Below are 24,739 nucleotides of genomic sequence, written 5' to 3'. Positions count from 1 at the left end.
GGAAAGGTTGGTGAGGTGTTTGCAGCTTCACAGCAAAACAGCATTGCAGCATTCTCCTAAACAATTAAAGGAGATGGGGACTTGTTCTAAAACACACTTGACACCCGGTCTAGGTTGGACGCTTGTAGCTTAGCTCCAGAAATGTTTTGTGGAACTTTGCTGACTTTCCATCGGCAGTGGGGTGAGTAAGTGATGACTGAATTTTCATTTCTGGGTGAACCTTTAAAACTGCTTTAAAAAACTTGAATTTAAGTTATGAAGTATTTTATTATTTAATGTGAGATTAAGGGCATGTTCAACCTAGATCTTAATGTGAAACCAGTCATAGCCCTTATGAGGACCCCTGTCTATATGTTTATAAATGTATCTACATAGTTACTGTTCTACATGAGCTCAACAGGAGGTTTCTCTGTGGCTGGAGTCAGAGTGGGAGTAAACAGAGAAACAGAGAGAGAACGGATGGAGTAAGGGGCAGAGCAATGCAAGTGCCTGGACAGATAGAATAAAGACTGAGAGCATGTTTACTGTCTGGAGCTACCACAGTGACTGATTCCTCCCGCTGGAACTCCTCTCTTGACTCAGCGTCCGGATTTACTGAGAAACTTTATCCAGGAGACAAGAAATTGTTGGTTTTGTTAACAGGGTAAGTCATTTTTGGTTTATTTTGAGAGTCTTTTCAGTTGCTGGAGAACTGCTAACTCTACCTGCATACTCTGAATGTTATTTTAGTGGAGCGCGTATGTTTTGTTGAACTTTTTTTTAAAAAAAAAAAAACAAGACCAAAACAGCTTTTACCAAAACATGGTGAGAGGTGGAATCCCCAGCTGCCACCTGTGTTCTGTGTTTACTCAAGACGTCATCTTCGTTTCCATCACCTGCATAATGAAAAGCCATTAAAGACAGAGAATGTGCAAAACAGAGGTCGGCTCCCATAACCCACCTTAGGTACATGCTGTTTTTGTGTTTCGTAGTAAACACGCAGCCGAGCATTGATTCATGAGGTAATGTGAGAGGGATTCTCTGTGATGGGATCCCACCACTGCAGCTTCACAAACCGTTTATGAAATGACATGCAATAATTCATATTTAAAAGAAAGTGGGAAGGATGATTACCTGTTTCAGTGCTTTTTTGCCATTGATATTGATTTTTTTCATAAGAAGACTTTATGTTTGGGAAATTTTTGATCCTTAAATAAATTGAACCATATGATGAGTAGAATGAGTGAAGGAAAACATCATGAAAAGTGAAGAACACTTGAGTCTGGGAGTTTGGAAAATTATGGAGGTCAGTGGCACTTAAATAGATTGTACATTTGTGACACTGGTCAGCGGTCGATGAGGAAAACACTGTCAGACCTGCAGCAGAGAGACATCAAGCAGATGTGAGGTCAAAGGTCGACAGCTCTCTGCGGGGATGCAACACTGATACGTGACCCCTGCAGGTCTCAGGTCAGCTGCTACCATATCCGTGTCTTTATGGGGCCGTTCATCGGCCTGAGCCGCAAACAGGCTGAGCACTGTGTCAGTGGCATCGCTCCATTAAGAAATCATGAAACCCTAATAACTTATATATCGCTAAGATTTCTCCTACATGACCAACACCACTTTATTCTGTTTTTGAATGTGGGTAATTCTGCTACTTCTGCACCAGTACAGACAGGTATCAGACAGCAGGGGAGGCTGCAGTCTGAGTAGGACAGGTATGAATATCTCTCCTGGGGACTGGATAGGGAAACAGTCTGCGGTGCTTTCAGCCTCTCTTAAATCACTTTAAACCACCTATGCAGCAAAACATCCAAAAGCTCCTTCATATGGAGTTTAGCTGACTTCATATGGTGGATGGGAAAACTTGGCGCTCGTGTCGCTCACACTCGTTTTGACACAAAATGGAATCCTGCCATAAAATTACGAATCAGATTATCTCATTTGGAAATGTGCTCTCAGCTGTGGTTATGCAACCCCGGCAACGCGGTGATCATCGCATCTATACACACTGAAATGGGAGGGCTGGAGCTGAGGAGGTCAAATATGCAGGAGGTGAAAGTTCTCCCTATTTTTATCCCTCTTCATCATTAACTTAAATGCAGAAATTCACCAGCAGTCACCTCACTCACACACAGTCACTATATTATATTTCAAGGAGCTTATGTTTAAATTCTGTATGGTGGTTTGTCTGTTTGTCAGCAGCAGTTTTCAGTGAAGACATTTTTTGTAGTTTGTGTTATTTCAGCATTTCACTTTTGATAAATAGGAACTGATTTGATATTTTTCTCAGAAATGACTTTTATTGATTCTTATTTAGTCATTAAGGCATCTGTGGAACGTCTGTGTTGTGCTGGATACCAGTCATGAGTACATGGGGTTAAATTAGTTGACCCCCTTTCTAAACTCACTGTAGCTACGCTTGCTATCTGTGGATTGCCCTGGATTGCCATGGAAAAAAAAAACAAAACAAAAACAACCCAAGTCCTTTACAAAGAAATTCACATTCCAGCAGCATTAAACAACTTAAACAAACTGCCCACGTAACAATCCGCTCACAACCAGCCAATAACAAAGTGATTAATACATGCAAAAAATCGTCACATAGAGCCCCTTTAAAGGTCCTGGAGATAATCTTTGTTTTCAGGGACAAATTCAAAAGATTTGGATCATAAATTATCTTGATCAGCCCAAGGGTTGTTTATTTTGATTTTTTTTTGCTCTTTGTCTTGGTCTGTTTTGATCACAGGTGCTCACGTCCAGGCTCCCGGCATTTGACTTTTCATAATTAGGTCAGCAAGACCTTTCTAAAAACAACAGTTTTGTGTTACGAATAACATTCTCCTGATTTTGTCAATCTCCCCCTTGTCTTCCCGTCTCTTTCTTTCTTTCTTTCTTTCTTTCTTTCTCTGTCCGTCTGCCTGTACTATGCCATGCAGGCTTGTGCTGTGCTTGCACTGCATTGTGGGAGTGAAAGCCTCTCTAAACGCTGTAGTTGTCACCTCTTGTCAGAATGAGGTCCCTAGCCTTCGGCCTCTTCTGCCTGTTGTGCTGCGATGCAGTCCGCCTGGACAGGCGTCGTCCCAGACCCATTGCAGCCAGAGGGCGGAATGAGACAAGTGCCCAGACCAAAGCAGTGGGTAAGTGACCAGTTAGTGACTAAAATGTGTGTTTGCCTAACAGTATGTTTGTCTGTTTCTATCTAAGACACAAGATGATGGATTTGACTTCAGCTCAGACTGAGCTCTGTGTTTGTATTATTTGCTTCCCTGATCACAAACCTCCATGTCTCTGGTCGCAGAGAGCTCGTGCAAAGCCACCCCGCTGGATTTTGTTTTCGTCATCGACAGCTCCAGAAGCATCCGCCCCCATGACTACGAGAAGGTCAAGACCTTCATCATCAACCTGCTCCAGTTCCTGGAGATCGGCCCTGACGCCACCCGGGTCGGTCTGCTCCAGTATGGCAGCGTGGTCCAGCCCGAGTTCTCCCTCAGCACCTACACCACCAAGGCTGAGGTGGAGCAGGCGGTGAGGAACATGGAGCACCTCGCCACAGGGACAATGACCGGTCTGGCCATCCAGTACACCATGGAGACGTCCTTCACTGAGGAGGATGGAGCACGACCAGCAAAGCTGCACATCCCACGAATAGCTATGATTGTGACTGATGGGCGGCCTCAGGACACGGTGGAGGAGATTGCAGCTCAGGCGAGGCAGTCCGGCATTCAGATCTTTGCTATTGGAGTCGGCAGGGTGGATATGGACACTCTGAAGACCATAGGGAGTGAGCCACACTCTGAGCACGTGCACCTGGTGGCCAACTTTAGCCAAATAGAAACCCTCATCTCTGTGTTCCAGTCCAAACTGTGCGGAGGTGAGGAATCTATTTTCTCTCATTTCGTTCCGGAGTCAGTCCTCATTGATCACGCATGTGTGTTTGCACCCTTTGTTTCAGTATCTGTGCGGGTGTGTGTCCATGCATGTGTCAGGTTCAGAGATGTGTGAGGTGGTGGACCATCAGTGCGAGCACATCTGTGTGAGCAGCCCTGCCTCATACAGGTGCAAGTGCAGGCAAGGCTTCACCCTCAACCCTGATGGGAAGACATGTAAAGGTGAAGGAACTCCTTTTCTTTTCTCTCATCGGATCTGTTCTTTTGACATTTTTACCCAGAAAAAGATGGTCAGTTGATTGGACAAACCATCCGCCTATCACCCTTATCACGGCGTAACTAACAACAGCAGGGCCTGTTTGAAAATCTAACTCTTACCAAAGTCAGTCAGCAGAAACCTATTTTCCATGAGAGCCAAGCCTTCTATGATTAAAAAAACAACTCTTCATCTCTGATATAACTGATGCCATAGCAGTTCACTGACCTCTGTTTTCCTTTAAATGAGCAGTCGCATCCCTCCCTGGTTGTCACACCTTAACCACACCCGTAGCCTCCGTCTCTGGCTGATTGGTTCAACACAAGCTCAAAGCCTTGTAAGGTACACCATTTTCAGTTGAAGTAGGCAGCTATTTTCAGGAAAAAAAAATCTAAAAACCTCCCGTATGCTGCCTGTCCAGCACCAAACAGCTGATAGACACAGTTTGCGACTAGTTTTAGTCACTAAAGAGCCAAACACTATCCTCAGGAATATGAAGAGGCCAAAACAGAGTTAAAAGGAGATGGCATTTCTGACTTACATTCATCAGGGGAACACAAACTTGATTCCAAATGAATGATAAAGTCGATCCGCGTCTGTTAGGTGTGTAAATAGGTGACTTTTGGCCAACAGGTTCGCTGTATCAGCTGAAGAGGTGGTGTCAGATTTTTCTGCTGCCCTCAAGTGGCCAAAAAAACCCCCCAAAACAACCCAAACCTATTTACAGGTTTAATTGTGCAAACTCAACTGTAGATGACTGTGGTATTTCTCTTCATGTTCTCACTCTGCAGCTGAAGATATGTGTGCTGTGGTGGAACATGGCTGTCAGCACATCTGTGCCAACTTACCTGATGGCTACGAGTGCCGCTGCCATCCAGGATACCAACTCACCATAGACCTGAAGACATGCAACAGTAACGATACATCTCTTAATTCTTTATCACTAGAGGTCCTAATCTCTCTCATCACTTCCTCTTTTGTAGCTACTTTAAGTTTGTTACTCTACTCCATTCCATGTGTTATTGCTGGGCCTCCGATCCAAACGAGAGCCAGCATTCTTCCTGCCACTGACGTCCCTCCACCCACTGTTGGAAAAAGGACCCTTTTGCTCCTCTGGTGGATGTTAACAGAAAGTGAAGTGGGGGAGATTTCCTGGAGGAAGTGTGCTTTTGTAATCATCGGAGCAGCTGCTGAAATGTGGAGGAGTATCCAGGGTGTCATAGTATCAGTGAATCAACACAAGAAGGACAGTCTGATCTTTCCTGTGCGGGGTGGATTGTTATTTTTTGACAAATCAATTAACTCTTATTAATATCTATTATCTGTTTCGCTAAATGTTAAGTCATACTTATAAGTTACATATGTGTTCTTGTTTTCTTGGGATATTCTGTATGTGTTGATCTTACGGCCATAAGTACAGCAACAAACAACTTGTAATAAGGGACATAATGTTCAACACAGCAGTGTTGTATGCTGGAAGTAGAAGCGCTGAAGTACAAGGAGAAGTACTCTTGCATTAATAGGTCGTTCGTCCTCCTCAGGAATAGACTACTGTGACCTGGGGAACCACGGCTGTGAGCAAGACTGTGTCAGCATTCCAGAGTCCTACATCTGCAGGTGTAAGAAGGGCGACGTCCTCAATCTGGATGGCAAAACCTGCAGCAGTAAGTGATTTTATCTTGTGGTAATCAGCCAAAAGAGCAGCCACAGAAACACACCGGAATCTAATAATGAAATAGTTTCAGGCTACATCAGCCTTTCTTTAAGTTGCTAAGTGTCTTCTGCAGAAATGATTTTTCAGTTGTTGATAGTGTTAACAATGCCTCAATCTCTGTTCTTTTATGTCACGCAGAGATTGATCACTGTGCTGATGGCACCCACGGGTGTGAACAAGAGTTTATGAACACAGAAGACTCCTGTGTGTGTAAATGCAGGTCAGGCTTCGAACTCAGGCCTGATGGGAAAACATGCAAGAGTACGTGTCTGATGTTTTTTCTACTTGTTATTAAAAAAAAGGAATTCTATAAGTTTTATTTTCTTTTACCTGTACGGTAGGAAAACACTTTAAACAATAACAGGCAATTGATTTATTTCTAATGATCTATGCATTCATATCTATTGTAGAAGTAATCTGATAATCATTTTCTTTACAGGATTTCTACATGATTTTCATTTTATCTGCTTGGTAGAGCAACAGCATGGTGTCAGTGTTCCCTACACTGTTAGTGTTTGTATAAGAAGAGAGCTGATTTGCTGATAACTCTTGGAAAAACCTAAATTGCTCTTAAATAGGGAGACTGTACATAAAAACGTGTCATGTTTAGATTTAGACCTCAAGTTTATTTAGCTGTCTGGATTTAGGCTCCCTGTGTTTTTGCCCACTGATACGAGGGAATATATAAAGAAGAATGTAGGAAAGGAACATACAGTAAATTTGACATAATATGTCTGCAAGATTTTTGAACTTTCTAAGCACAAACAAAAAGTCTTGGCCAGAGTAGCAGAACATCTTCTAAGTAACTGCTCCTTAATACTGCCTAACCTGATCAATTATTCATTGCAGAGACTGACCACTGTGCGGATGGCACCCATGGGTGTGAACAGGAGTTTATGAACACAGATGATGCCTGTGTGTGTAAATGCAGGAAAGGCTACACACTCAGGCCTGATGGGAAAACGTGCAAGAGTACGTGTCTGGTGCTTCTTTCCTCTCATCTTTTGTTCTTATTTCATGTCATGAAATGTGTTTCACAACGATTGTCTGATTGATTTACATCCTGTGTGATGATCTATACGGTACGTTAATAACTGCAGATGTCCTCCTGCTTTCAGTTAATGCCACAGGATTATACTGTATTACTATGATCCCCAATGGTGATGAATGCTTTCCATTGGTCTGTAGCAGTATTTACTCTGTGACTGTTTCCTGCAGAGATAGACCACTGTGCTGATGGGAAACACGGCTGCGAACAGGAGTCTGTGAATACAGAACATTCATGTGTGTGTCAGTGCAGAAAAGGATTCACACTCCGACCCGATGGGAAAACATGCCAAAGTGAGTCCAAGCTCATATGATGCAGATATGATGTAAATATTCATAGGCACTGAATTGTTGGATACTACGGAATAGAACTGCCTTGGATTGAATGACATGCAGTAATTGAAATGTAATTTCTGTACTAGTGTTACTTCTGTTGTGAGTGAGGTTGAGGTTTCTCGTTTATTTTATTTATTTATTTTTTTACTTCAATTCACATGAAACCGCGTGAGGAAAACCCTCATTTAAACATAATCTTAATCACGTATTTGGCAGTTTAAAAAGACGGAAGTGATGTTTGTGTGAGTCCAAGTGAACAAGTTCAGAATGTAATCTTCCATGTTTTCGGTGTTGCTATGACTGTATCTGCCCCCTCTTCTGGTATTTACATGTTACATCATTTCCATTGAACTTCGAACTAGTTGTGAGGTCAGTGCTAATCCCAGCACTCGCAGAGAATTCTATGTTTTCTCCTCCCCCACAGATTAAGGGAACGCTCTGTGTTTACTTTTCACCAGCATGCAGCATTCATGTCCTCAGATACCAATTAGTCTAACAATGATGCTGATGGTGAAAATGGAGGACAATTAAGAATGCAGATGAATTGTAATTGTAATGACTCCGTATTAGGGCCTTTCACAATGTATCTACGAGAAAGTATTTTGCACCACAGCAACATCACACTGATCTGTGCTTGTCTTTAACCTCGCAGGTCTGGATCTGTGTCAGACGGTGGACCATGGCTGTGAACATCAGTGTGTCAGCACCAACGATTCCTACATCTGCAGATGTTTTGAAGGATTTACGTTGGCTGAGGACAGAAAGAGCTGCAAAAGTACGATCTCTTTGAATACAGACCCTCTCCCTTTAGAATTTCAATAACAACACATAAAGCATGTGTTTGGTGTTCCTGACAGAGGCAGAGTGTGGCGATGGAGTCATGGATCTGGTTTTTGTGATCGACGGCTCTAAGAGTCTGGGCCCTGCCAACTTTGAGCGGGTCAAGCAGTTTGTGAACAGCATTGTGGACTCGCTGGACATTTCCAGGGCCGGCACACATGTTGGTCTCCTTCAGTTCTCCACAAAGGTGCGGACAGAGTTCACCCTGGGCCAGTACGCCACAGCACAGGGCATCAAACAAGCTGTGTCCCGGATGCAGTATATGGGGAGAGGCTCCATGACCGGCTCTGCCTTACGCCACATGTTTGAGTCCAGCTTTTCAGCTAAAGAAGGAGCCAGGTCTAACATCCCTCGTGTCAGCATCGTGTTTACTGACGGCAGATCCCAGGACGATGTGTCTGAATGGGCTACAAAAGCAAAGGACTCTGGTACTTTCCTTGCCAGTCAGATGCACCGCAGTTTTTAATCAAAGTGTTTTTCTAATAAGAGTTTCTTGTCATTGTCTTGTTTTCCGTTCTTTCCAGGGGTCACAATATACGCTTTGGGTATTGGCAAAGCCATTGAACAGGAGCTGAGAGAAATAGCCTCAGAGCCTGACGAGAAGCACCTTTATTACGCTGAAGATTTTGAGCAAATGGGAGAGATCACGAAGAAGCTCAAGTCGAGGATATGTAAAGGTACTAACTCTGTCAAATATGCTTGAACCAACCAAGCAGGGTGTCCAGAATCGTGTTAAGCGCTCATAGATAAAATCTATAAAAAATGTCTAACCAAGTGACCAGTCATGTTTCATCCTACAGGCCAGTTTCTCCTGAACATTTTCCTCTATTAGAGTGGTGCGTCACTGCCACCTGCTGTTGCCATCATGATCAATGCTTCCGGGCACTCTTTGCAGGCAGCAACATTGTGCAAAGACACATCACCTAACACACACACACACACACACACACACACACACACATCACTCCAGCATGTCCCAACCACAACTACATGTATGACAGTCTGTACAGGGAGAGACAGGGGGGAAACCTGCAGGGAAATGCTAAAAGAGATGGGGTGAGGAAAAGGGTAAGATAGGGAGGGTGAGGAAAAAAATAAACACAACTGAGGGCAGGAAGATCTTCTCATTTGTTTTTGTTCCTCTCCCCACAGACAAACCATCTGATGAAAGCATGTGCCAGTGTGAGAACGTGATAATGTTTCAAAACCAGGTGGCTGAGAAGCTGAAGAACCTGGTGCAGAATAATATCCTTTTCTAAAAAACAGTTACTTGAACATTCAATATGTTTGTTTTCTGGCGATCTTAGGCAGATTTATCCCTGCTATTGTCCAGTGCAAATAAACAGACAACTCCATGCAATAAATAAATAAATAAATAATGTGTTTGACTGTTTAACAACAGAAACATGATGTCTACATGTTTAAGGGTGCTTTCCCAGACTAAGCAGCAGTAGTGAAGAGACTAAAATGGATTCATGTGTCAGTTGTGGACTGTTTGTGCTGTTTTTAGCCTTGAACAACACTGGGAAATAACCTGGTACTAACTGTTTCTTGTCAGTTACTTGGTCCTTAGGGTAACACTTCAATATAAGATAGACAGGGGTCTTCGCCATGTTTTGTGATTTACAGAAACAGAATATAGAAAAATGAACTTAATTTGTATGACTTTACTCTGATTGAAAGCAGAATCCATAGAATGACGAGTAAGAAGTCATAACTTGGGTTAAGTTCAGATCACTCTATGCAAAAAAGCATCTTTCCTTAACATGCATACTTGAAGCCATGTCAAAGAAGCTGGAGACCCTCGAGAATCAGCTGGTGCTCAAATGAACGGCTGAGAGACCCCCACCACCACCACCACCACCCTGCAGTGTAGCATTCACAGGGGATCCATTTAATTTCGCTCCACAAGCTACACTGACTCATACGCAGATGCAACGCTTTCTACTGAAGCTATTTATACACATTTGTATAAAACACAGTGTATTTTTGTCTGTAATTTTCTTTGTGTAGTGCCAATCAGAGGAATACTTTTGTACAGTAAACTGACAAATAAACAATTTACATTTTAACGTTTTTGGTTTGTTTTCAATCAGGCTTTATGACAGTGTGGGGGATATTTAGACAGTATCCAGGTCAGCTGTGGCACCTTACCATTTCTCACAACAGACAGAAAAAAATATAAACTATTCTCATTCAGTAATAGTAATATAAAAAATACCCCACTACATCCGCTTAATACAGAAATGCATACATTGTGCATGTGCTAACCTAAACATTACCACCAGGTGGTGGATCTTCCAGATGGGACCCTCCTATTAAGGGGAGGAAACTTGCTCCAAGCACATGTTTTCCCCCTGCTCCTCCTCCTCTTCCTCCTCCTCCTATATGAATAGAGTGACTGTGAGCAGGACACATTCAGGGAACATTCAGCAGTAGTGCCTGCACTGCTCAGCTGCACTCTCACAACAGATCTGGGGCAAGAGGGCAGCAGGCCATGCATAAACACACAAAGTGACCAGAGGAGATAATGGTGCCCAGCTTCTCTTAGGGAACCGAAGAGCTGTGCTGTAGCTGTCCATGTTCTCGCTGCCAGACAGGCTCTGTCTTTGCTAACAGAGAGCACTGTGGACTTGCCTTTGCTATTATAGTAAGGTCCAAGTTTTTTCTTTTTTCCAGTCATCTCAACTCTTTTTTCCCAATCATGGGGTGCTCTTCATCTAGTGCACAGACTGTTGACCAAGAGAAAAGACCAGGTACAAAGCCTGAGGAGAGCAATGGAGATACACTTGGTAAGTAGTGATCACCTGTGTAGAGTTTGTTTCTTATCTTTCTGTCTTTGTTTTTTTGTTTGTTTAACTGGTGAGCATGAGATATGATTATACATTCAGTCAAGATGTGTGCAGTAGTTGCTCTAAGCTAGTTGGATACGTTGAGTCCAGTCTTGCTGAGGGGTGTGTGACTGCACATCTAGTACATCGTGTGCTTTCTCATTCTCCTCTGCTGCACAGCATACTACAGCACCTCCAGGACGAGAATTATTCATGTTCACCCACTTTCCCCGAAGTGGTTGCTATTTATTTTTAGTAAGTCATCTCCAGCTTGATGTCCATTGAAAGTGTGCGGACAAAAACTGCATGACTTATTGATGAAACAGAACCTGAGAAGTTGCTGACTTCCATGATCCTTGGTATTCTAACTAATCTAACTAACTGGGCATTTAAATGTAAATGTGAAAAAGTTAGATTGGTAGAATTGAGATAAATGCTCCTGTGCGAAAGCCATCTAGCAGTGTTTTGCAGTCTTTCTACAGCCTGAGGCAAGAGTTCTAACCCAACCTGTTTTCTGCCATTATGTAGTTGTCTGATCTGTGACTTTAAGTTGTTTTCACACATGTTAAAAGGGTCTTTTTCTGTGAGATCAAAGTGAAATGACGCAAGAGATAGGATGCATCTTCTGCGTGCCTATGCAAAGGCTTTCCCCAAACAGTAAGTCGCATAGATGGACATCTTTGCATGATAAAGGAGTGTTTGAAATTTCACTCCAGGAATTTACAGGTCACACAATGGATGCAGGATTGCAAAGGAGAAAGAGGAGGGGCTACAAGACTGATGCCAAACTGAAATGTTTTCAGGCTACTCTGAAATTCCTGTGCATGGGACAGCAAAGCCCGGCTCTAAAGCAGTTTAGCATCAAAACATTAGAGTCTGACTAATATTACTGGCTGATACCGACACCGGTATGAGGAAGTAAAAACAACTCTGATAGCAGTATATCAGGTGATAAACACCCATTTTTTGCAAAGATCCCTTGACTGTGGTTACGACAAAAATGTGCAATGGAGGCAGGATCAAGTATTTTATTTACATAATACTGAGTCAAACAGCAACAGAAAACTGTAAAGAGACCAAAATTTAAAAAATGAATGAATGAAAAATGAAAGTAATGAAATGAAAGTATATAGTCCAAGCAGGATTTAATCCCTGGTCTCCATTTGGGAGTCCTATACAGTACATAGCACCCTCAACCACAACTGCTTCCTCCAGATGTGGTTTCTGTTGCTATTTCTGTCAAGTAACGTTGAAATAATGGTCCTGGAGCAACATCGAGTATGATGTTCTCGGGATATTGCCACAACTTTTCAATGATGGTCCTGAAAAAGATGAATCATCATGCTCTAGGAACAACACCACACAGCAATATCACATGGACCATCAGGACACCAATACACTGATTCTGATATATCTGTGCTAGCCCAATATCAGCTGACGCTATCGGCCCACTGACGTGTCATCCAGGCTCTACTTAACATGTAGTCATGCTCTGTGGGCCTTGGTTTGTGTGGCTCTATACATATGGACTCTGTGTTCAGACCTGTGCAGACACCCACCAAGAGGCCTGACACAGACCATGATTGTCTATTCATGACTCCCGCCCACTTGCACATGGATATGTCATGCCAGGCACGGCTACATGTACAGTATGTTCTCACTGTATCTTCCCACATACACACGATGGTCACTGTCATTGTTTAAAAGTGTTCCTTTGTGCGAGCGCTTGCTCGAGTTGAGTCCACTCAACACATTGTTCAAAGTGAAAAAGATGCTGCTAATAGTTTTTGAGGAAAACAAGCGAGTGACCAAAGTGTTCTGTAGCTATTATTATAGCTGGCACAGCTCCTCTGTACTCTATGTACAGCATTTCCATCTTCCACTATGTCACTGTGTGATGTGTGTGTCAGGACATTGTCCCTCCAGCCAGCTATGGTCACCTGGAGGAGCTCTTGTTCCTTTCCAGGCTCTTACATCACCCATACAAGAAAACCAGTTATTGTGCTCTTTGGCCGGGCAGGCTTCTCTAAACATGGCTGAATGGGTGGAGGTTTAATTCATACAGTGTACAGTCTGTCTAACAGACCAGCTGTATGCCATCCAAGCCACCACTGGTCCCATCCCCTGTCCGGGCCTCCCTGTCTGCCCCCCTCCCTCCCCTCTGTGCTCTTGGCCAGCCATGGCACTGTTTTGACTGGGATCTCTGTCATCTCTGGCTGCTAAATCATGTTGACACACAAGTCATCCATGCCTGGAGAGGCCGTCTCCGTCCCGACCCGATCACACATTCACACTTTTCAATAGCGGTTCTAGCCTGCTGTGCAGACAACAGCTTTGTATTGTCTGTTATAGTTGGCAATATCTGCTAACGATGGAAAACGTTTTTAAAGGGAAAGTGTGTTAAGTCAAAGGCCTGTAATAGGAGTTGAAGCAAACATCTGGCTTAAAAAAACTCTGCTTTCCAAATTCTTCTCTCTTATTATCAGCAGTATGTCACTTCGCCTAAAGACTTTTTTGCGCTGCGTGTTCTTCCACCGGCTCATTTGGATCTGAGTTGCCAGGCCGTCACATTCCCTTCCACCCATCACTCTCGGATCTTTTCACCACATCTGACAGACAAGTAAAACCAGGAAGCAGCAGCGTCCAAACTGTCCACCCGTTCAGCTTCTGGTTTATCTCATTTGTGAGAGTTGCTGCTGAGGAAAAAAAAAAAAAACACCCAGTTAAAAGTCTCTTCAAAAGCCTCTGTCAGGTTGTTGTGATTCCTGTAACTGAGATGTGTGCTGCAGTTCCTGAGGATCCCAACCCTCTATTGTTCCTCATCTGCTGTTCACATCCACAGTTATGAGAGCAGGGTTCAGGGAATGAGAATAAAGGTAGGGTGTCTCCCCAGGGGCAAGCAAGCAGAGCCATCATCACGTGTATTTGATTTCCTCTGAGAGTGACTTGCGTGTCCTCGGGGATTTCTTCAACGAATCTTATTTTTCAACTAAGGAAATGAAAGGATGTTTTCTCTAGCACACTGTCTGTGTGCCATATTGCCTTATTTCCCATCATCCTGACGTCCATGTTAAGTTAAGCTGCTGTTTTGCTGTATTTGTGTTTTTTTTTATGTGTTTGGCACAAGAGGAGTTGAGGTAATGCTGATCCGATCATGAAAATGTTTACTAAATAATTTTTATATGTTTAATATTATTAGACTGTCACTTCAGTTTATATACACATTTTATATATTCAGGAAAAGAACTTGCAGGGAAATGTGAGACGATACAGCAGTTGGTTCCTGAATGGTTGAATTTCTCAGTTCGGATCCATTTCATTATATTTTAAGTTGACAAGAGTGTTGTCATGACAAATGTGGTCATTTATTAACAAAACCTTTCAATCTATAGATTAGCTCAGGGACCCCCCAAGAAGTTTTAAGCTCAGTCAACTGAAGAATCTTCTTTGAAAGCTTTACCGTTGCTCAGTGTTGTGATGTTGTTACTGTTACAGATTAACAACCAGTCGCTAAAGGACTGTTGAGGACTGATAAGCCATAATTGCAAGTCATAAATCCTAATCAAGCCTCTCTTTTGTCACCCTGTGTTGACAGCGGTCAGAAATGGGTTCATCGCAGAAGATGCACAAACCATCGAAGACCAGATGCAGTTGCCTGTGCAGACTGCCTTACCAGAAGATCTTCAGCCGGGAGCCGATGACGAGGCGGAGGCTGTGTTGATAGCCTTGGAGGCCCAAGAGGATCTCGGTTCTGGGGAGGACCTTCTGGCTGTTCCTGAGCCACAGCCAGAACTTGTCGTCCCTGCAGAGCCAGCTCCAGAGTCTGCTGCTCCAGCTGAACCCGCCACTGAACCTGAGGCCGCTGTAGTGGTGGTGGAGGCAATATCCCCTGTGGAGGAAGCTGCCCCCGTAGAAACTGTTGTGGCTGAGGCTGCACCCGAGGTCAAAGCCATTGTTGAGGCTACAGAGGAGGCCCCTCCTGCTGAATCTGCTGTAGCATTGCAGGCAGAGGCCCCTGCTGTTGTTGAGGAGGTGATGGCTGCGCCAGCAGAGGCTTCTCCTGAAGTCGCCCCTACTGTTGAACCTGTTATATCTGAGCCAGCAGAGGCCCCAGTGGTTGTGGAGGAGGCCCCAGCTGTAGTGGCTGAAGCCCCTGCTGAAGTGGCTTCTGTAGAGGCTCCAACTGACAATGCTGCACCAGTTACCACCTCAGCAGCAACATGTGAAACCTCAGCACCAGCACCAGCACCAAGCGAGGCTGCTGCACCAGCTGAAACAGCTGCACCAGTTGAAGCTGCTGCACCGGTTGAGGCTGCTGAAACAGCTGCACCAGTCGAGGCTGCTGCACCAGTTGAAGCAGCTGCACCAGTCGAGGCTGCCGCACCAGCTGAAACAGCTGCACCAGCTGAAACAGCTGCAACAGCTGAAACAGCTGCACCAGTCGAAGCAGCTGCACCAGTTGAGGCTGCTGCACCAGCTGAAGCTGAAGCACCAGTTGAGGCTGCTGCACCAGCTGAAGCTGAAGCACCAGTTGAAGCTGCTGCACCAGCTGAAGCTGAAGCACCAGCTGAAGCTGCTGCACCAGCTGAAGGTGTAGTGCTAGAGGCGGCTCCAACACCAAGCGAGGCTTCAGTAGCAGCTGCGCCCGGAGAGGCAGTAGATACTATAATAATCCCAGAGATTGCTGTAGCAACTATTCCAGAGATGCCTCCATTATCTCCAGCCACAGTAGAGCCCCCCACTGAGCCAACAGTACCTCCAGGTACAGCAGAACCTGCTGCTGCTGCTGAGCTGGTCCAGGTTGCAGAGGTTCCAGCAGCCACACCTGCTGTTTCAGAAGCCGCCCCAGAAGCTCCGGCAGCAACTGCAGCTGACTCTGCAGCACCATCAGCACCTGCAGGTTTGAATCTTTTTGATTCTACACTCCTCTCTGTCTTATATCGTCAGAAATTTTAAGTGGTTGATCTGCATAGTACAGTAAAAAAAAAAAAAAAAAAGCCTTACGCCACCTTAGTACTTAGAAATCATTTGTACAGCATTAATGGTGAGATGAACAGATCCCAATAACTTTAGCTATGAAGCTAAGTATAGCAGATTTTCATGTGTCTTCTCCATGTGACAGTTGGCACACTGCAATGCAGCACGGTCACATTTCTTCCGTAAAGCTTTTAATGGCTGGTGGATGACAACAATAGGATTCCAGTGAGTGATGGCTTCAATTGTTAGAGAGAGTAGTGTATGTCTTGAGGGCATTTATGACAGGTTGTCTGCCTCAGTGGTTTACATGATTAAACAAAGAACTGTTTCTGGGAAAACCTGTCATGCTAACTTTCAACCCATGGAGTCCCACTGTGTTTTAACCTGCCTGATAAAGCAGAATTGACAAATGCTGACAGACCAACCCTCCACCCAGAAATCGACAGTCCTCCATCAGTCCAGTGTTGCCACAGGCTAAACTAGCTGGGAAATCTATGCAGACATGCATCAGGCACTAAACATGTGCAAACAAGCAGAACAAGCTTGGACAGAGACAAAGACAGATAAAGCTAAGTAATGTGCACACAGATAAAGAGATTTTGTTTACATCCTAGTAAACAATTACACCAGCCGGTCCATCAACCTGGTGAAGACACGTCCAGAGTTCTCACTTTAACATCACCCCCTTCCACTGCTGAGAGGGTCTCCAACAGACACAAACACGACTAGCAACACAAAGCTCTGAGCAAACCATCCAACTGTTCATGCAATAAACAGCCCTTCACATAAGTTGCCGTCTGTGATTAGTCGGAGCTGACAGGATGAACAGGATATTGTTGGGCCGCAAGGCCGAACAGATAACACAGTGTGAGGAACAGAAAGCAGCTACACACTCTGCCAGTGAGAAACGAAGGCCTGTCTTGAGTGTGTCGATTATGGCAGGAGCATGTTGTCAGCACAACAGCTCCAGTCACGCAACTCTCACTCATTGTACTCTATTGTGGACTGACTACAGAATAATCATGCCCTGCTGCTTCGAATTACATAAGACAATGTAAATGCTCGACCAGCCTGACTGGAACCTAGTCATTACGCGTAAAAAAAACAAAAACAAAAAAAACAACAACTAATTTTTAGGAGAAATTCAGTCATAATGTGTTTGTGATTACTCTGCACCTTTACACTACTGCAGCTAATGGTTTTTAAGACAGGTACAGACACAGCAGCCCTGTTTTTGCATGCCTGGCCACAATGTGTGGAATTTGACACCTTTTCACTACAAAGTAAATTGATTCTCTGCTTAAAATCTGTCTTTATTTAGAAAAAAAACTGATGGCTGAAAGTATTTCAAATCCGTGTCCTAATTATCAAGTGTGTATTCGACATTAACTCATATTAACTCATTAAAAGCACAGTTCCTCCAGTGGTCAGTTGCCCTGGCTAAGGCGCTGAGCTTGCACAGCCTGAACCCCACTCTTCACTCTGAGAGAACATGCTGTACTTTTTAGGGCAGAGACGCCCCTCCAGGCAGCACGTGTAAAATACTGGTCTGGTGAGGAAGACCTATTACATAACTTTTATGAGACTTTTTCTCCAGAGGCTCGGTATAGCATGTGTGTATGCGCGTGTGTGTGTTAGAAGCCAGGTAAATCACTGGTAAACCTGTTCAACAGAACCAGATGTGGTTTAGAAGGAATGTTCGTGCTTCTGTGGTGCCATGTGACAGTAGTTACATCTTCAGTTTGGCGACGATGAAGTCGCATGTGAAACAAGCTCAATGTGCCCTCAGCATGAACGACTGCAGTGTGGCTTGTTTAGAATGAACATGTCATATTGACTTCTTTTCAATCTCTCTGTGTGTAGTGGTGTCTGCAACCGAGGCCTCTCAGGATACAGAGAGCGAGAAAGCCAAAAAGGAGGACTGAGTTGGTAAGAGCACAACCACAATCCACACTTTAACCTAATGAAAATACTACAGGATCAGCTCAGTAACCACTGCTGTATACACTCTCATAAAAAAACCAAACCAAAACAAAACAGTGAACATGAATAGTGGAAGTGATGTCCTGGGCTTGTCTCACTCATATTCTTTTATCTTCTTTCAGAGAGAAGTGGTTCAACCAAAATAACCAAAATCCCAAAGCTACCATTGGAAGAAAAGTGGAAGAAACACGAGACAAAGTGACAAACACTGCGTTTTCAGTACTGTCTGACCAAACTGTACACCAGATCATTAACATGCATGGTGCCTTAATAACATGCGGTTGAAGAAAAGATCAGGAATTTTCCTACATTTGTAAATATAAACCAAGTTTTGTACTGAGACCATACGTGCCTGGCGCCACATACTCTACATACAGGCCTATGCAAAGGAATTCTTCAAAAACACTTACTTGGATGGGTTGGATGAGACGAGAGGGTGCAATATCCTGTGAAATCTGTGCGAGCGTGATGGACCAGGGAAGGATGATGTTTTAAAATAGCTGCTTCTGAGGAATATAAGCCAAAACACGACTGTGAATAAACATTATGCCAAGCGCTCAAGGTGACGAAAAAAACACAACACTGGGTTGTTGAGCAACACCCTGGCGAGTTTACAATGCCGGCTTACATTTCTATCACTTCTGCGAAATTGATTTTAAAAGGATCACACTTAAATTCAGCCATGAATCCACACTGTCGTTTGGTGTTTACACATTCTTTAATTACAGCCTTTCTAATAAGGTTCATCTGATTAATAGGAATGACAGTACTAAGTCTTGAGTAACAGAGTGTCCAGTGTAATACTGATAAGCACTACTGTAAGTCAAATCCATGTTTCCTTCAACAGTTTCCAATAGAGAAATCATGAATAAAATGTGTGTTTTTTTTTTTGTGTACGTTAGAAAAAGGCATGCAGGTGGCATACAAAAGGTTAGTAAAGACACAATGAATCAATTCCAGGTTGAGGATGCAGTTCCATGAAGCCATTCTGTGCGGCTGTACTTTAGCTGGCAAATGTTCATGAAATTCTCTCCTTCAAAATAAAGGCATTTCCAACTTAAAGGCAACACAAGGCCGGGCAATGCTGATGTCATGCGCGCATTGGTTTTGATTTGAGTGCATTACATACATGTGTAGCACAGTAAGAGATCACCTGTAGGACACGATTTATAAATGATCTTTAGCTCTACACGCTGTGTTTAAAGTGTAAAGTTCTGTTATTTCCGTTGTGTAAGATGTGATGGGCGCTGTGGGAACAAAAACTTGTTTTGATGTCTGATATCTTTTTTTTCCCCATCTGTTTCTTCCTCTGTAATATATTCATTTCCTGAGCTGTGTCTATGATTCTGCTAACCTAGTGTACAGAATAAAGTTTTACTCACTAATAGATGTGCTTTTTGTTTTTTAAAGTGAAATGGGACTGTTTTAGTGCACGGAAACCATCTTGTATAGTTGTGTTAGGTTTTTTTTTGTTGTTTTTTTTTAAGAAAATGCATACATTAAAAAAATGCAAACAGACTGCTGATTGACAGTTGGACACTTACATTATCCAAAGGTACAGTTCTCACCTTAAAAGCATTGCTTTTCATTATGTGGCCTATGATCTCACAACTATTTAAGCAACACACTAATATCTGATGTAGGCAGGCTCATTTTAGACCAATGTTACTTAATTAACTACATATCTATCCAGCACACTGCTCTATGATTTTAACTAGGAAAGCAGTCCTTGATCATTTGAGTTTGTTATATTATGTGCTCAGAATATGCCCTGACTCAGCCTCATATCATTCAAAATGAGTTCACACCCCAACTTCTCACATTCCACATAATGCAGCTTGACTGTAACAATACTGTACTATGCACACAAAGCTGTGTGCGACCCTGGAGAACCACAAGTAACCAAACATCTTAGAAAACATGAATGCTTTTAAAGGATAAGTGCACCCAAAAATGAAAATTCAGTTATAATCTACTCGCCCCCATGTGGATGGAATGTCTGGTGAGGTTTTGTAGTCAGCGAAACATTTCTGGAGCTTCCCAACAAAATGTCATTCTCCTAAAACAAGACTTTCCATCGCCGTGAAGATGAGTAGATGATGGCTGAAATTCATTTTTTGGGTGAACTTTTCCTCTAGTGCATTTTACATTACTTACTGTATATGAAATTGTTTAAATGCCCAGCCTTCCACAGCATGTTTTAACCTGTCCCAGTTACACAAACGTGGTTTTGGAGTTCAGCCTTTCTCGAGATGTGAGAGGACAGGTTTGTGTCGGCCTTTCTCTGTGCATTATTTCCTGTTATTTACTCTGAAGTCAAATGAGTGAACTAACATTTGGGATCAACTCCTTTTGCTCACAGTATAAAACAGAGATCAGAACAATAGTTGGAGCAGGATTGCTATTATCTAAATTATAATTTCAACCACGGTCTGAAGCACAACCCATCCTGTCCTCATAAATCCTGTACAACCCCCAGGGCATCAACACATTCCCAATATATAAGAGTCGTCCCTAAGGAAGAACAAAAAAGACATGTCACCGCGTGATCATTTGCATACCAATCATCAGCATTTTAGCAAATTAAAACCATTTATTATTGAAATATATTTGATTATCCACCATCTGACTTTCTGAGAGAGGATACTCTTCCATGGGTATGTCTGGTGACAACATGAGTGACAGTGCAATTCAATAAGAGCAAACAGGCTTAGACAGTCAGCAGATATTGTGAGTGAAATGTGAGCAGCTGTGCCGCTGTCTCCAAACACGTCTCATCAATGTTAATGACAGCAGAGAAAGTGTGTGTGAGGCTGACTGCTGTTAAGTCTGCCAGCTGACCCGCGACATGGTTAATTTATGACAGCACTAAATCACTAGTGCCCTACAAAAAAAAAAATTACATCTCTAACAGAAATGATCAGCGCTGTACAGGAATGCTGTTTGTCAAATCCGGACTAGTCTGCAAAACAAGGCACATTTTTTGTGGGCGGTGGTGGTTTCCCATTGTTTGACAGATGTACGTGTTAGGGAGCACTGGTCAGAGGGCCCAGCACAGCAACTGCCTCAATCTCAACCAGCCCACCCTAGAGAGTAAGACAGAGAGAGCACATACAAACACTGTGAGTTGAGTGTAAATCCAATACTCAATCAACAGATAAAGAGCAAACGTATTCATCAGATACTTACCCTGGGTAGGGCAGCGACCTGGTAGGCAGCTCTGGCTGGGTAGTTGGTGCTGAAGACTAGAGATAGCAGCAAATTCAATGGCATTAGGTTTGCCAACACACTCATATCTAAACATGTTGACAGTTCTACAGGTGAAAGGGGTAAACTAATAAGTATCACCCTGACACTTCCCCAGTTGATTACTTACATTAAGGCAGCTGTTTTTTATATTGAAAGTCCAGTAATTTTAAGTTCAAACATGAAAATGAAGCCCAGTGTATTAAAACAAAATATCATGGGGCATTGGTACTAATGTGTACTCTACATTTCCCTTTATATTTGGCCTTCTCTTTCTGCTACACTGATGCTTAGATGTTCACCTTAAATGAAACAGACAAACACATGGCTGAGCTCTGGCAAAGGTTTGATCACTGGTAAGGTAACACTCGAGATTAACTTGTGGTTTCTATGAGGGACTTGTTTTATGAATATGTCAGTCAGTGTCTTCAGCCTCTGATTTGATGATCTGATCATAATCAGAAACATCTTCTGCTACTTTGTGCCACTGACTAAGGTAAAACAAAAGTCATGGCAGATGTTGGGAATGCCCAAGAAAGAAAAGCACATACATAGTGCAGAACAGGGTGTAACTAATAACACTAATTAGATACTCTGGTCCATTGTCCCAGTCAGGCTGCACAAACAGGCATTAGTGTGATTGGCTAAACCGGAGCGTTCCCTGCTGTGATAGGTCGTAACATCTCTTGTTGTTCATCCAGTTTACCAACGTTTTTGTATTTGCTGTTCATAATAATGAGTTACAGGTAGGAGTTCATTATATAAATCGTCTTCTATACAGGGGAGGGTGTGTTTAGGGGTGATGCTCACATGCTGTTAGGATGAAGAGGCATGCAACATCAAAATACTGAATCTTTGGGAAAACATTTGGTTTCTTCTTTATCAATCTTAATTGGAAAATGTTTTACAGTTTTTCAGGGTTTTTCATTACATAATCTTGTGCGCACAAAGAAAAAAAACCCCTCCAAACTAACTAGACATAAAGGCTCCCTCTACAGAAGCTCAAACTGCAACAACAGAAAAAAAAAGAGATTTCATGGAAATGTAGTTCGGTAAAGCCACAGCAGCGATGACTTAAAGCTCCTGCACAGCTTATTATTATCATGCTTTCACTTATTTGGTTCGATTAGAATTCTGTGAGCAGGCTTGATAGAATGTCTCCGTTGTTGTAGAACCTGTTGGGACGGGAGGACTTTTTTTTCATTCCAAACCTGCACTACTTGTTTTGATTGAGATAAATCTTCATCGCATAAAATCGCATATTGTAATGAAACTGGTCCTCTTCATTCAACCCATCCTCGAGGAGCAGTGGGCAGCCAACCTACGGCATCAAAATCCAAATCCAAACGCCATGCAGAAAGGCTTTGCCCCGGCTGGGAATTGAACCACGGATCCACTAACCACTGATCCATCTTGCTACAAATCCTTTAGGCCCTGCTGGTGTATTTTTAAACACATCTATTGAGGGATTCTTCATTCACATGAATGCCTAGAACCAAATTCTGTCGTACCAGACCTGACACACAGATGGTGGCATAGTTTCTTCCTCTTATTACCCCCCCAAGAACATCAATGAGTGTGGAGATGGTCCTATTACTGTTCTTTTTGTCAATATAAACCCCCCTCAAATCACACAGAAAATACAGTGCATCTGGAAAAAAGCCACACTGTACGGATGATTTATGTATTGCAGGTTTTGCAATTAGAGTTAAGGGATTGTACTGGTCGTCTGTGGATCATCAGATGTGGCATGTTGTCTGACATTTAGTTTAAGGCTCCGCTGGCAGCAGCAGCTCAGCAGCAGCAGCTCAGGTTTCACTCTGTTTAGTGACTCAGCAAACGTCAGCAGTCCTTGTACCGGTGTGGCCAGCTGTCAGCTGTGTTTCTGAAACTTGCTTCATACCTCCTCAGTGTACTCGCTTTGGCATATTTACTTTATGAACATGCAAATTCAAGGCTGAGGATAATCTCAAGGATGTGCCCCGACAAATAAAGCAGAAGGATTGATTGGTTTTCTGCACAGGCATTCACAGTGAATGAATAAAGAATATAAAAGCACTGTTGAGCATGCAAACCGCATGACAAATGAACCATCATACGATGTTGGGGTAAGAACAGATTGTACAAAGGCAATGAATGGGCAGCTTCCAGTCAACCAAGTGAAACGTCACCTATGTAGCAACTTGTGTGGGGCCTAACCCTGGTCGATGCAGGTTCCCTGGGTTGTGGTGACACCCAGTGGCAAAGTCTGTATCGACAAGTGAGGAACTATTGTTGTCACAATGAGACCTTGTTTCTTACCATGGATCATGCCACAAATTGCAAATGAAAAATAGTATAAATTACACTCACACTGCTTGTAAACATCGTTGACGGTGGTAAAGTCATTCATGTCGGCCAGCAGCACTGTGGTTTTGACAACTGCAGGAGACAGTGACAAAGATTTCCTCCACTGAACTTCAGAGTGATCGAGTCAAAATGCAATACGGCTCAGACGGCAGAGTTTTCTCACCATTCTCATAACCACATCCAGCAGCTTTGAGGATTTCGCCCATATTCACAAGAGCCTGTGGGAAAAGAATTTTCTGTATGAAGGTGCTCTGTTTTCTGTTGGTTTAACAGTGAATGAATGATTGATTGAAAAGGTGTTTTTGGTGGTTAACCTGTCTGGTTTGAGCCTGAACACCTCCTTCCACCAACTGTCCACTGGCAGGGTCCATCCCCAGCTGTCCTGAGACGTACACGGTCCGATCAACCAACACTGCCTGGCTGGGAGATACAAAGTGGGAGCATACATTCATCTACACTGGATTAAAGGCTGAGTTAGCTCTTTTAGAAAGAGTGAGAAGTCTTGACTTGACTTGACTTTCTCTCTTATCAACTCCAGGAGCTCATTCAGTGTCACGCCTGTTTACACTATCTGGCGAACATACACCTCTGCTGCTTAAACAAAAATAATGATTTACACAACTGATCAATTCCCCCCTTTAAGATCCATTATAATGCTGATTGTAAAACACTGACAGTCAGTTGTCATACAAGGGCTGCATATCATAAAGTCATACTGAACTTGATGGGGAGACAGATGCATAGAGTAAACTTCAACCCCAAATTATGAGCCTACTGTGTTGTGAATCTTAATAGTTAAGTTTAGCCTTACAACAGTTTGAAAAGAAAAAAAAGTTCAATCCAGGTCCAAAACGGTGAACTTTGCTCGTATACACATCTCAGTGAGTTGGAGGTGGAGACTACTGCTCCACCTCCAACCGCAGCTACTTGGCAACTAAGTTGTGCAATTAAACTCAGCCGTATGGCTTTACTGAGCAGCTATCAATAGCCATAACTCTCAACATCTTACCCTGAACTCTAAACGTGTGGTCTATATGTTATTTTTGACTGGTAGGCCCTACTGCATCAGCTGTGCGCCAGCTGTAACTTTACAACTTGACCTGACGTTTCAGCCTGAGGCTCCTCTCACCTGTACGGGCCGATAGCAGCTGGAGCTTTAGCTGTGCTGATAATTCTTCTGATAAGTGCAGCCATTTCACCCCCAACAAGTGATCAAATCAAGCGCTGTGACAGAGAGCAGTGATCAAGGAGAGGAGACGGCTGCAAGAGCACTGGGTGACGTAGCGGG

The 24,739-nt window shown here is 43.2% G+C and overlaps 3 protein-coding genes across 4 annotated transcripts; 2 read left to right on the top strand and 1 right to left on the bottom strand.

Annotated features, from left to right (window-relative positions):
• The first annotated feature begins 505 nt into the window (after positions 1-505).
• On the top strand, positions 506-10,109 carry LOC119006098 (matrilin-2-like). Its single transcript, XM_037074465.1, has 14 exons — positions 506-643; positions 2,922-3,122; positions 3,284-3,856; positions 3,972-4,094; positions 4,920-5,042; positions 5,670-5,792; positions 5,981-6,103; positions 6,692-6,814; positions 7,061-7,183; positions 7,878-8,000; positions 8,083-8,493; positions 8,590-8,742; positions 9,218-9,310; positions 9,840-10,109. Exons 2-14 carry the CDS (start codon positions 2,996-2,998, stop codon positions 9,893-9,895), a joined length of 2,274 nt encoding a protein of 757 aa, XP_036930360.1. The 5' UTR covers positions 506-643; positions 2,922-2,995; the 3' UTR covers positions 9,896-10,109.
• Positions 10,110-10,448: 339 nt separating this feature from the next.
• LOC119006666 (skin secretory protein xP2-like) lies at positions 10,449-18,923 on the top strand. Of its 2 annotated transcripts, XM_037075619.1 has the most exons (5): positions 10,449-10,857; positions 14,492-15,360; positions 15,397-15,796; positions 17,737-17,802; positions 17,979-18,923. In XM_037075619.1, the coding sequence occupies exons 1-4, from the start codon at positions 10,770-10,772 to the stop codon at positions 17,796-17,798; spliced, it is 1,419 nt and encodes a 472-aa protein (XP_036931514.1). In that variant the 5' UTR covers positions 10,449-10,769; the 3' UTR covers positions 17,799-17,802; positions 17,979-18,923. The 2 variants fall into 2 exon arrangements, with proteins under 2 accessions (XP_036931514.1, XP_036931513.1); XM_037075618.1 differs by having other exon boundaries at positions 14,492-15,796.
• A 1,482-nt stretch (positions 18,924-20,405) lies between these two features.
• On the bottom strand, positions 20,406-24,739 carry LOC119006667 (2-iminobutanoate/2-iminopropanoate deaminase-like). The gene is made up of 6 exons (XM_037075620.1): positions 24,581-24,739; positions 23,766-23,871; positions 23,615-23,669; positions 23,455-23,523; positions 21,046-21,101; positions 20,406-20,942 (listed from the first exon to the last, which is right to left on the bottom strand). Exons 1-6 carry the CDS (start codon positions 24,643-24,645, stop codon positions 20,883-20,885), a joined length of 411 nt encoding a protein of 136 aa, XP_036931515.1. The 5' UTR covers positions 24,646-24,739; the 3' UTR covers positions 20,406-20,882.

The sequence above is a fragment of the Acanthopagrus latus genome, chromosome 17 (assembly GCF_904848185.1).
Source record: "Acanthopagrus latus isolate v.2019 chromosome 17, fAcaLat1.1, whole genome shotgun sequence".
Lineage (NCBI taxonomy): Eukaryota > Metazoa > Chordata > Actinopteri > Spariformes > Sparidae > Acanthopagrus > Acanthopagrus latus.
The sequence above is the reverse complement of the archived record's forward strand: the minus strand, read 5'-3'. Positions and strand labels throughout refer to the sequence as shown.

What these genes read in the sequence shown, in the direction of transcription:
- LOC119006098 (XM_037074465.1), top strand. Translation starts at nt 2,996, where the DNA reads ATGAGGTCCCTAGCCTTCGGCCTCTTCTGCCTGTTGTGCTGCGATGCA. An exon ending in GGATGGCAAAACCTGCAGCA is followed by an intron (nt 5,793 to 5,980) that starts GTAAGTGATTTT and finishes TATGTCACGCAG; the next exon opens with AGATTGATCACTGTGCTGAT. An exon ending in TGATGGGAAAACGTGCAAGA is followed by an intron (nt 6,815 to 7,060) that starts GTACGTGTCTGG and finishes TGTTTCCTGCAG; the next exon opens with AGATAGACCACTGTGCTGAT.
- LOC119006666 (XM_037075618.1), top strand. Translation starts at nt 10,770, where the DNA reads ATGGGGTGCTCTTCATCTAGTGCACAGACTGTTGACCAAGAGAAAAGA. An exon ending in GAGCAATGGAGATACACTTG is followed by an intron (nt 10,858 to 14,491) that starts GTAAGTAGTGAT and finishes CTGTGTTGACAG; the next exon opens with CGGTCAGAAATGGGTTCATC. An exon ending in AGCACCATCAGCACCTGCAG is followed by an intron (nt 15,797 to 17,736) that starts GTTTGAATCTTT and finishes CTCTGTGTGTAG; the next exon opens with TGGTGTCTGCAACCGAGGCC.
- LOC119006667 (XM_037075620.1), bottom strand. Translation starts at nt 24,645, where the DNA reads ATGGCTGCACTTATCAGAAGAATTATCAGCACAGCTAAAGCTCCAGCT. An exon ending in TTCAGGCTCAAACCAGACAG is followed by an intron (nt 23,670 to 23,765) that starts GTTAACCACCAA and finishes CTTTTCCCACAG; the next exon opens with GCTCTTGTGAATATGGGCGA. An exon ending in CAACGATGTTTACAAGCAGT is followed by an intron (nt 21,102 to 23,454) that starts GTGAGTGTAATT and finishes TGCTATCTCTAG; the next exon opens with TCTTCAGCACCAACTACCCA.